This window comes from Lepidochelys kempii, chromosome 5 (assembly GCF_965140285.1).
Source record: "Lepidochelys kempii isolate rLepKem1 chromosome 5, rLepKem1.hap1, whole genome shotgun sequence".
Lineage (NCBI taxonomy): Eukaryota > Metazoa > Chordata > Testudines > Cheloniidae > Lepidochelys > Lepidochelys kempii.
In genome coordinates, this window is record NC_136384.1 from 19,243,755 (window position 1) to 19,256,106 (window position 12,352).

The following is a 12,352-nucleotide window of genomic DNA, read 5'->3' on the forward strand; positions in this document are numbered from 1 at the left end:
CCTTACAGAACCTTGGAAAAACTAAACTGTTATGCAAAAAGAACAGGAGGACTTGTGGCACCTTAGAGACTCACCAATTTATTTGAGCGTGAGCTTTCGTGAGCTACAGCTCTGTAGATGCATCCGATGAAGTGAGCTGTAGCTCACGAAAGCTCATGCTCAAATAAATTGGTTAGTCTCTAAGATGCCACAAGTCCTCCTGTTCTTTTTGCCAATACAGACTAACACGGCTGTTACTCTGTAAACTGTTATGAAGGCCTGTTTCTCCCAGCTGTAGTCTGGGCAAATGCTGCCATTCTGGTTTGAAGCCAGAACCTCCAAGTTAGTTAAAACTGGCAGTTGGTTCAAGATGCAAAACTTACCTTGATTTTAATACCCATTCCCCTAACCCTCTACGTTTAAAGAGCTGGGATTTTGTTCAGCCCGCTTAATGCAATGAAGGACAGCCCGATTCCAATTCCGAAATTCCCTATCCCCCACCAAGAAAATTTGTTCAGGGGTGTTTTGGATCAAGAGTTTGGCTCTGGGGCCTCTCTCTGTTTAAGCCCTTTCTAATGAGCTTTTTAATTTTTTTCATATCCTATCTATTAGCATACCATACTTTGAAACAAGTGCAGCTACTGGGCAAAACGTGGATAAAGCTGTGGAAATGCTCCTGGACTTGATAATGAAGCGCATGGAACAATGTGTTGACAAGACACAAGTGTCTGACACAGCCAATGGAGGAAGCTCGGGGAAGCTAGATTCAACAAAGCCAGAGGAGAAAAAGTGTGCCTGCTAGACCTCACCTCTAAACTGTGAGAACCAATGAGAATATTTGATCTGAAAATGGTTGCTTTACCACTAAATTCAAACCTGGCCATGCACAGAAACAAAGTTTGTCTTGTTTGGGTTTTTGCTTTTCTCCAGAGAACTAAGTTTTCAGAGAGGCTTCTGTGCTGGAACAAATATTCCTGATATGGCGCCATGGAAGATCTAAAAGAGCCCTCATCTTTATCTTACACAATCAGGCTAGAAAATGTAGGAGAGCTGTTCCCTTCTTCCTTGGAAGGAGAAAAAACTATTGTTTCTATGGGGTGGGGGAGAAATAATTAAATTGGATATCGTGATAAACTAAAAAGGGGGTACTTTGTAGGTCTCTGTCTTAAATGAATCTTGCTTCTTTATACTACTTTGTATTTACATCAGAGACCAGGCATTTGCTCAAGTGGAGATATGAGTAAAGAGACTTTTATGTGGTATATTAGGAATGACCTTATTACTTGCACAAGGCAAGCAATGGTGTGACTGACTGGCTGATAAGTTGGTGTGTGAGGAGAAAGGGGTGGATGCTATTTTTTAAAATAAAACCAGGGAAACCTGCAACATTTATTTGTGTTGCTAGTAAATAATCAAGCAGGGTTTGGAGGATGAGGGGATAGGGAGAAGATGCTCAAATTCCAGCACTACAGGGAAAGTGGCAACACTTACTGTTTGAGGACAGCAAGATGCATTTCGTGGAGTGTCTTGCAGATTTCACCATAAGCAAAAGCAGTCTTTGCTAATCAGAAAAATTCTGTGTTCAACACCAGAAAACAGGCTGTGTGCATCACGTAGGGCATGCAAGGGGAATTGTGAAAATGGGGTCACTGTCTAAAAGAGTTGCAAAAAATGTATCGCACTTACTGATTCTCTAAAAGGTTATTCAGTTGACTGGGAACTCACCACCTGCCATGATTTTCTGATGTTGCCAGTATGCTTTGTTTTCAAATGAGCACAACATTCTCGTATACAAAATAAACTAGAAAGTGACACTCCTTGTAAAATACTTCTAAGTGGAGATTTGGAATGCCAACATATTAAATGTGATCTAACACTAGATAAAATGTATTGTGTAGAGTCTATAGAAATGGGGTGGTATGGCAGGTAATTAGAAGGCTGCTAGTTGCACTAAAAAGTAAAGCAGGAAGGTAAAATGTGAGTAACTTTTTGTATTGTCTTAGTATCTCTGAGTATGGATGAGCGAAGGAATGAGAGAGTTCTATTACAACAATGTCTCTCATCACTGGCTTCTCATTTAAAAGCAAAGAATACAAGAAAATATTTAGGGTTTGCTTCTATTAAATAGGTAAGGATCTAACAACGTATTCAAAGGACTCCATGAATTTGTACTTCCAGACTAATTTTTAAAAATCGCTCCAGGGAAAAATGTTTCACAGAAGAGCTCTGCCAAAGAGCAAAACTAAATTGGTTGGGTTGGGGGAGATGGTGGAAGGGAGGCAGACTTCCTCCACTTTAAACTTAAAGCAAATGTGAGGTTTTCAGTTTGTTTTTGAAGCACTGTGATTCTGAACCAATTAAGCTTTCCAGGTGGCAGTCCACAAACTATCTGATTCAATGCCTTTTTTTGAAAAATATTGAGGGTTTACCAGCTGCTTTGGTGACTGGGCAGCGCATTTCCTGCCCATCCCTCCCAATGATATTTACTGAAAGATTTGGCATGTAGACAGGGCAGATGGTCTGACAATAAGGGTAGCCATTTTTGTAGGGTGAGTAACCAAATAGCCCCTATAAACAAATTGGAGAGAGCAAATCAGTTTGCTAAGTGTCTAAATGAAGACACACCCTATGCAGCAAGTTCTGAAATACCTGCTGCCCTTTTGTAACCCATAAAAAGCTCATGTTATGCATCAACTCCAGTGGCTGCAAGACAGACACTGTTATAATTGGTAGCTATTGCCTAGGCAAAGACTATAAATGTTGAAGTAGGCTGTTTAAATTTCAAGTACGGTCCCACAAAATAAATTGAGTTAGTGGAGTTTCTCTTCCTTTAAATACTAAACCGTACCAGAGCTTTGTTCAGTTAAGTCCTCCAAAGTCTGTGATAACAGTAGGAATGGTTGTAACCTGGGATTTCCTGCCTCATTATTTTTATTTTTTTTTCCCTAAATCCTCAGCCAGGTAGAATCAGTACTTAATTTACAGTGTTTGGTTTTGCCCATTCAAACAGGGTGAGGCGGCTAGCCCTCTTGAAAACATGACACTTGCCCTCCTGTTATCCAAAGCAGACTGCTCTACAGGAGAACTCTGTAATCCTCCCCATTAAACTCCATTGCCTGACAACTCCCAAGGGAAAGTGTTCTGAGACATTCCACTGCTTGAGGGTGAAATGTGTAACAATCACAACTTGAAGGGCTCCCTAGGCCATGGGAGCTTGACCCCCCGCCCCCACCTCCACCACTGACTCACCCCAGGTCACGCTGGAGGGTGACCCATTGTGGGACCTCACATGGCTGTTACCCATTTGGGGCACACTCCACAGCTCCCCCCATGAGGTCACAGCACAATGCACCATGACCCAGCTCCAATGACCCAGCTCCAATTACCCTGCCCCACCTGGCAGGTCAGGATGGGCTGATCTCAAAGCCAGGGCAGAAACTTCCCAGCCTCTGTGCAAAGCTTCCATCCAGGCAGCTCCTCCCCATGCTCTGCACACAACTGCAGCAGGTGCCCCAGTTCTTCCAGCAGGGCCTACTGGTCCCTCCCCAGGAGCTTTAGAGTTTGTACTGCAGGTGAGTGGTCAGTTCATTGGCAGGAAGCCATGTCATTGCAGCACTTTGTTGGGGGGATGACAGCATTTCCTGCCAATCCAGCACCCCCCCCCCCACCATTTCATTCCAGTCACTCAAACTTGGACTTGGCCCTGTCCTGCCTTCCTCGAATGTTGAGCAGCAGCAGCAGGAGGCCCAGGCAGACCTTAGCCAGTGACATTGCTTGCATACTGTAGTTGAGACCGGTAGGCAGTTGAGTATGGTATAGTCTCTATTGCCTTAATGTACTAGCTCATTGAAAAAGCTCTTATCAATTTTTAATTATCACAGTCTTGCTGCCATCATAAATTATTTTCAAATATTAATGTGGATGGGCTGGTAGCCACCAAACCACAGTGTGGAGGGAGAGGAAGAAAAGTAAATCTATACCTTACCCCTTAGATACACTGGAAGAGTAGCATTCAGCTACTATTAAAAATAAACTACAAAGCCATTAGTAGCTGATTGGAGAACTCCCAGATTCATTTTTTTCCACAAGAAACTGGATAACTTGCTTATTTCTTAACAGTCTCCCCAGCTTGCTTCCATTTCCCCACACCCTTCTTGTTCCTCCTAACTACTGTTTTTAGGGTCACATTCTAGTGGAGAGAAGGCTGCTATATTTGTGTAATAGCCTTTTGGGCCTGATTCAAACTACTGAGCAGGTGCAATCCCCATTCACTTCAATGGGTGATTGAGATGCTGAGATTCTCATTGGGCTCACTCCTTTGTGTCAGTGAAGATGTCTCCATTGCTGCATGCACTGGAAGTGAGAAAGTTTCCATGTTAGTGTCCTTTTACTGTAAGCTACCCTGAAATGCTTATCTTGAGAGCAATGGGTCTTAAGCTCTTAAAGTGCCTGTATCGAGTGGAACTCTAATGTAGTGAAGTCTTACCCTACTGCCCCAGCTCCCTCCCTTAACCACTTCCTATAAGAAAAGAGGGGACATGGCTGCAGTTGCCATTTTGAAGCCTTTTCAATTTTTCACTATCTGGAGGGTCACTATGCACCAATCCCACTATGTAATTTTTCCATAACTGATAACATACTGAGTTGACAATACCGAGTGACACATGACTGGTTGTGACTCATTGTTTGTGCACCAATTAGTTTCCAATCTCCACGTTGCAGCTGAGACATTAATAGCATAGTTCAATTTCTACACAGATGTGGCGCTGAAGTAGAGAACTCAGTCCCTTGCCATGACACTCCTATTTACCAGTTCAAACTCTCAAGTTTTCATTCTGAACTGCTACAGAGTGTAGCAGCTGCAAAACCTGTTTTTACACCAGTATTCTTTGGAGCACTGCACTTGAGCATAATCCTTCCTTCAAATACCCCTACAACCACATGGCTCTAAAATGAATTCACTTTTATGTACCATTTCCATCAAGAAGTAACCACTCTCTCATTTTCAAGTAATCTAGACTCGGTATTTCAATTTTGCTATTGCATAAATTATGTGGTACACAGTTGGATCAGAAGCTCAACATCTGCTTTATGTACAAACACAACCTAGCTGCAAGCCTTCTAACTATCCCAAAGGCATTGGAACGACGACTCCTGCAGTTGTACATGTGTATACATAAGTACTTAATATCAGTATAAGCCTTCTGCTCCTGCTAACCTTTGTTTCTAAATTTAATTCACATATTGATCCCTGTGTCCTGCTGGTTTCTCTGTCTTCTCCCCTAGAAATGTGTGCCTCCCTCCTTAATACCCTTTTTGTAACACTCTCTTCTAGGTAGTGCTCATTTCTGAGTTTGCAGTAATACATGGTGCTATGTGTGAGCCAACCCTGAGCATGGTAATTACTTAATCAAGGAATGACATGCAGCAACCAAGATGACAATACTGCCAAACCTATGTAGATCTGATTTTCAAGGACTCTAAACCCAGCAACAATGTGCTGATTTCTTTTTCTTTCTTTCTTTGATTTGAATCAGGTATGTCTTAGGGTCATCGTCTCTCTTCATAGGTAGCCTCCAGGCTCTGTACAAATCAGAGGTCATCAGATCTTTGTCTCCTCTGTTTTCTTGTTCATTTCCATCCATGCTCAATTAACTTTTTGATCTACTGTAGGGTCAGAAATAATTTCTTAACTCCAGGTAGTAGTCCATTATTTCTTCCCGATCTACAAGTATTTTGTCCTCCTAATCTCAAGCATGAATGTAAAAATGTGACACTACTTAATACACTAAGCAACCACAGCATTGTATGAAGACTTCTCGTAGAATAGTCAAAAAACGAGAATGTATTTATTATACATTATAAAAATCTTTATTTCCTGTAACCTTCACCCCAGCCTTCAGTTTCAGCTGTTGAGGTGGAACAGTGGGTTAGAAAAATACCAGTGCAGATGGGTAAATACACTTGTCTTAAAGTCATTGTTTTAAGCTTCTGAAATAGGTGGTGCTCTGCTGCATGGAAACTGCCATTTTGAGAGTCCGTAAAACTCATGTAGGAAATATTTTAGACAAGCCTTCCTTCTCAGCCATGCCCCAAAGCTGAAAATCCTCTTAGCCAAAATTACCCATTTAATCCTGGTTCTCAATCTCCCCATCCTTTATTTGTTCTAAATTAGTCTTATTTTCTACCTCTAGCCTGAATTTTAAGGGTCTTCCAATGCATCTGTGGAAAAACAAAGGAATATTGATCTGGTGGCACTCGAATCAAAAACTTCTTTGCAAATATAGAAACCTTTTCTGCAGTGAGTTTACACTGGTCATGTTTTCATTGCTCTAAAATGATGTCTCAGCTGCTTCTATGACCAAAAGCTTCTTAAATCCTTCATTGTCACCTATGTAATCTGCATGTTACATCCTCTATGGGTGACATTGGGCTCCTGTACTGAGGACAAACATGGACCAGTGCACCACTTAAATCTCAAAGTTTAAGGGCATAAGAAGGGTGCACGTAGTGCACAGGGTTTTCCATAGTGACATCTTCATGGGGGTTGAGTCTGTCTCTAAGATTACCCCTAGATTATAGACCTGGCATAAAATGTTCACCAGGTCTCCAACTCAGCCAAGTGGTTAAGAATATGCCAAAGCGCTTTGCTGAATCAGGAGCGGGGGCACCTTTATGGAGAGAAGTAGAACTGCCAGAGTAGAATAACCATAGTTCAAATAATCCTTAAAAATGCAACTGTGTAGAAAAGACTTAGTTTAAAAAAAAGTATGTAAGCTTGTGAACAGGGTTGTTTTGATTTTTCTTTATTTACCATCCAGTTATTTGAAAAACTATTAAATCAGCACTGGGGAAAATGTTAAGTGTTTTTCATTAACTTGCTTCAAAGATTGCTTGCAGCCTTAAGCATATGATTTCTACTGATATAATGTAAAGAGTATACCACTCACCTGTTTGCCTGGTAACAGCACTACCTGTGCTGAACTGTTCCAGGATTAGACTCCTACTCAAGGTGACAGCAAAAAGAAGTTTGAACTTAAAATGCTCTTCTGCATTTTGTAACTTACTTAACTTTACATCATTATGAAACCTAGTGTTAGCCTCCCCTTTTTCTGTAAAATACATCCATCTGTCTAACTTTCTATGCTAATTCTCTTGTTCTAATTTTGACCTTTTTTTTCCCCCAAAATTAGAATGTGAAACAAAAAAAACCTTAAAATGCACAGGGTGGAGAATTTACTGCAATTGCCACTGTCAATTTATGGAAGCCCCAAATGCTATCTTCCTTTGAGGACTATGAATCCCATGTTTTGCTCTTTAGAGCATACCCTTTTATGTTTAAAAAGATACTGTTATCTCTGAAAATATATTGGGTCTCCAAAGATACACTTGGGTTGCTAATAGCCTGAACATGTCTTTAACTAAAATTTGCCTACATAAATATATAAAATTCCTCATGTATGGTACCATAGCCATTGAAGGCAAGAAAGCACTTTTCTGGAGCTTGAAATAGACTGTCTCTCTTTAAAAGATGTGAAAAGGAATGTAGATATTCCATTTTTCTTGTGGTGGGTCACAGGTGCCTCTTCAACTGTTACTCCCATATTTCCACGTCTATGTAGATGAGACTGATGATGGATATGCTGTACCAAAAATCCACAAATAAATCACTTGTCTCTCAACATGTAGTTGAGAGACACTGCCATTAGCTATACTGCTAATTTTGTAAAATCTGTTGCCTTAGAAATATTTTGTGAAGGCTAAATCTTCATTAAAACTTTGAATATGTAAAGAATTATCAAACACTTGTTTAGACTTTAGATAAAACTGGGCCATATGACTAACTATAGAAAAGAGATATAATAGAGATATTTTGATACCTGCTTGACAGCAAATATTTCAAAACCTGTTTCACTCAAAGTGGAGAGTTCATCTCCTAAAATTAATACTGTAAGGCTTACAAATAGATCCCTTGATCAACATCCAGCCTCTAGAGACATAGAACCAAAATATCCAGTTAGAACTGTACTTCCAATAGTAATCAAACCTAGCTGTGAACTGTCTTGGACACTTAAAGAATTCTACTTTTCTTTAATGGAGCCACCTGTATCAGTGGCTGAAGGATCCTGGTAATTAGACAGGAAACAGAAATTAGCAACTGCTACTCTAGTACAGGTACAAAACACTATATAGAGATTTCAGGCCTCATTCTGATTTTGCTCAAAACCGCATTTTTACACTGGTGTAACTCCAAAGATGTCCATGCGAATCAAGTAAGACCAGGCTTGCAATATCTTTTGGGGTGTATTTTCAACAGGAAACTGTTTTCATAACATGTAAGCCATCTGCTCTACACCCCTCCCATCACTGCCGATAGGACAATTTTTGAACCAGAGACAAGGTAGTCAGCTGAGAACCATCCCTCTGGCTGGTGGACAGATCTGTTTTTTAGATTTTTTTTTCTTTTCTTTTTCTTTTAGGTCTATATTCTCTAGTTCAGGGAAATACAGATGGTAACTCTTCATTGTGTGCTTTTTTTTGTATGGTAATTTAAAAATGGAAAATATTCTTTAGAAAGCATACCCTAAAGGGGTCAAGCCTCATTGCTCAATAGGGCTTTTAATGTACATACTGTATACTCTGATACCAATTGTATCTTACTGGACCTTATTTATGGAAGTTAAATTGTTCTTTTGATTTTTTGTTAAAGGTAACCAGCCAACAAATGCTAACAATGTTTATTGTTACCTTTAAATGTTCCGTTATGTCACCTTAAGCATGTTTTATGTTTGTCTTTGCAACAGATCTGTAAACGTTATGCCTAGTGATATGAATGTGATTTTAAACTCTTGAACATAGTATTTTTATTATATATGCCCCTTGATAGACTGTGGTGCCTGCATATCACTGTTAACATTATTTTGTTGTACCAACTTACTGGTGGCTTCAAAATATATTGTCCAATGATTCTCTGGTGTCTGGGTTTGTATGATATGGTCAAGGAATGTAATCCTGTGATTCAGTTTCTGCATTGTTCTTTTCAAAATAAAAACGCATTTTATATCTGTTGTATTGGCTGTGTGGGATGGGGTGGGGTGGGGTGGGGAGGGGAGGGGAGGGGAGAAAAATAAAGCTCCTCCATAAACAAAATGACCCAGCTGTCTAGTGTTTGTAGCAGAACAATTCCAGGTTTAGAATGACTGACCAAGGGGGGAGAGAAAGGAACAATTCTCTCTCCTCCCCCACCTCCCCAAAACTGACTGTTTCCATATATCAGGTCCTAATTTGTCTCAAAGAGTTAGACCAGATCAAGTTCCTCTAGATCAGTACAGTGGTAGGATCACTGAAAATGACAGTCACTATATAGCCTGCCCCATTTTGAAACCGAGCATTATGCCATTGAAGGTATGTCTACTAATCGTATGCCATGCTCTACATTTGTAGAGAGGGGTGATCTGATTGCCAACTCCTTTTCTGGGCCAGTTCAAATTTCTAGCAAAAATCTCCCTCTTGAGTGGAGTAGCAGCTTGCTAAACGAGAGAGCCAAAGGCTGAGTCCTCTACTGGGATGGAAACTCGTTCAGAATTTGGCCCAGTAATTATAGGGATAGAAATGTAGGGGATGCTGCTTGAAGCCTTATGTGAATACATCTGTTTAGCAGGTGCAGAGGTATACGCTTAACTGAGGAAATCACAATCTCACTTTCAGAAGAAATGAAAGAGATGGGCTTGATGAGACTGAATTGTACCTGATTGACATGCATTGGGCAGAGCAATTGCTGTGATATGGCTTACAAAGCTAGCACTCTACAATTGTCTAGTAATTATGCAAGACAGTCAAGTATTTTTTTCTAACCTAAGCCTGTTCAAAGGCTTAATCATGCACAGCATATCATCTGAATCAACTGCCAGACTAGCTGGAAGGTAAACATCATTTGCACCTTACAGTGTGCTAAGCCTGAAGTGACAAGCTGCATGAATACAAGTCCATTAAGTCATGCAGGACTAAGAACTTGTTGAAATTAGATTCATTTTAAGACATGACTAAATGGAGTTGTAGTTTTTCCAAAAGTGATTGAGGCATTCCACTCAAATAGCTACATATAGTGTATTTTTCCCTCCACCACATCCATGAGGAGACTATAAATACTGAAATAAGGACAGCATGTACTGGACACCTCATGTTCTGTAGTATAACATCTAGCTAGAGTAGGAAAACTGTTTTATAGCCTACAACTGCCAGTGTTACTGAACAGGCACAGCCCTGCCTTCCACAAATGAGGGTAATCTTTTGAGCTCTGCAACAACCTTTCCCATTAAACAGCTGTTTCACATGTATCTAGCCTGGGAAATGAGCTTGTCTGCATCTTGGCATTAAACATTGAAGGTTACGCTGCAGCAGAGTCCCCGTGTGTTCCTGAGGGCTTGTCCGCATTACAGGTTATGTTGGCATAACTTATGTTGCTTGGGGATGTGAATAAGCTACCCCCCTGAGCACCATGAGTTACACTGACCTAAGAGCAGGTGTGGACAGCAGTAGGGCAGCAGGAGAGTGGCTCCTGCCAACCTCTCGAAGAGGTGGTTTTGTTATGGCAGTAGGAGAATGCTGCTGTAACATTTCTAGGGTAGACAAGTCCTCAGTTTGCTCATTTCTGTTAAAACTACAACCCTCTAACAGCTGAGAGTGGAGACTGTCAGCTACCCAACAATCCTGCAGCAGAATACCATGTATCAGTGGCTTATATTTGTGTCCTGTATGTAATGCACACCTTCAGCTCCTCTGCAGGTGTTTCCTGCTGAGATTCTACTGCCTTGTAAACTTGGGGTGAAAAGAATAACCCTTAAAGCTCACGCATCGGATAACTCAAATGAAGCCCTCCACTTGTCATATTTGTTCTAAACATGAATTTGCCAGAATTCATAACATGTCAGCATGAGATCAGCTTAGTCAAGGGTCAAATGTCTTCAGGGTAGAAGTTAGTCTCTTTGCTGTTTTCTGCTAGGGTGGCCCTATGGTCTACATTTCTACCAGTGCATAAAACTAGTGTATCAGCATGTTAGGTTTTTTATTTTAAAAAAACACCTAAACGTTAATCATGACAATTTTTGTAAGCCTTGCATTGATTATAGTAAAGTGATATTTCACTGTCCCCTTCATTTAAATTTATGGGTTTGTAATAATGTTCTGTAAGTTTATATACTGCATCCATCACTAGCGTAAGCAACTTCCTCCCTCTGAAAAGGAAACAAAGTGACCAGCAGGGCTGTCAAACACTACTACAGTACTTCCAATTAAAAAATTAAGTGTGAAGGTGCAGACAGGTGCAATGCACCACAAAATCTAGACCAGTAGTTTGAATCTAGTCAATTTAGCACTGGATTCTAATCACAGCCAGCTAATAGAACCAATCTGAAAGTAGCTCAGTTCCACTGCAAGGCCTAGAATGTTTATTCCCTCACAAACAGCAACCAGGGAGACCGTCTCAGCAGTGAAAAGGTACAGAAACAATTACTCTGTCTCCTTGAAGATGGTAGCAGTAGCTCAGTTAATGCACTCAGGACAGAAGAACCCCATGCATCGCTACAGACTAGGGACCGAATGGCTAGGCAGCAGTTCTGCGGAAAAGGACCTAGGGGTGACAGTGGACGAGAAGCTGGATATGAGCCAACAGTGTGCCGTTGTTGCCAAGAAGTCCAATGGCATTTGGGGATGTATAAGTAGGGGCATTGCCAGCAGATCGAAGGATGTGATTGTTCCCCTCTATTCGACATTGGTGAGGCCTCATCTGGAGTATTGTGTCCAATTTTGGGCCCCACCCTACAAGAAGGATGTGGAAAAATTGGAAAACATTCAGCAAAGGGCAACAAAAATAATTAGGGGACTGGAACACATGACTTATGAGGAGAGGCCAAGGGAACTGGGATTATTTAGTCTGCAGAAGAGAAGAATGGGGGGGGGGATTTGATAGCTGCTTTCAACTACCTGAAAGGGGGTTCCAAAGAGGATGGATCTAGACTGTTCTCAGTGGTAGCAGATGACAGAATGAGGAGTAATGGTCTCAAGTTGCAGTGGGGGAGGTTTAGGTTGGATATTAGGAAAAACTTTTTCACTAGGAGAGTGGTGAAACACTGGAATGCGTTACCTAGGGAGGTGGTGGAATCTCCTCCATTAGGATGTTTTTAAGGTCAGGCTTGTCAAAGCCCTGGCTGGGATGATTTAGTTGGGGATTGGTCCTGCTTTGAGCAGGGGGTTGGACTAGATGACCTGAGGTCCCTTCCAACCCTGGTATTCTATGACTTATTTGAAGGCTCTGGGAAGAAAGCTTACCTTATAAATAGCCAGACTACAACATTCCCACTTCAGTTAGATGACC

General features: G+C 41.0%; 1 protein-coding gene across 5 annotated transcripts in view; it reads left to right on the top strand.

The window, feature by feature from the left end:
- The window catches only part of RAB27B (RAB27B, member RAS oncogene family), a 225,188-nt gene extending 216,146 nt beyond the window's left edge, over positions 1-9,042 (top strand). For 4 of the 5 annotated variants that reach the window (XM_073343577.2, XM_073343576.2, XM_073343573.2 and 1 more), the window contains one exon: positions 592-9,042. In XM_073343577.2, coding sequence (XP_073199678.1) covers positions 592-781 — 190 coding nt within the window. In that variant the 3' untranslated portion in view covers positions 782-9,042. The remainder of the gene's footprint in view (positions 1-591) is intronic. The other variant, XM_073343574.2, reaches the window with a different exon arrangement.
- Positions 9,043-12,352: the final 3,310 nt, after the last annotated feature.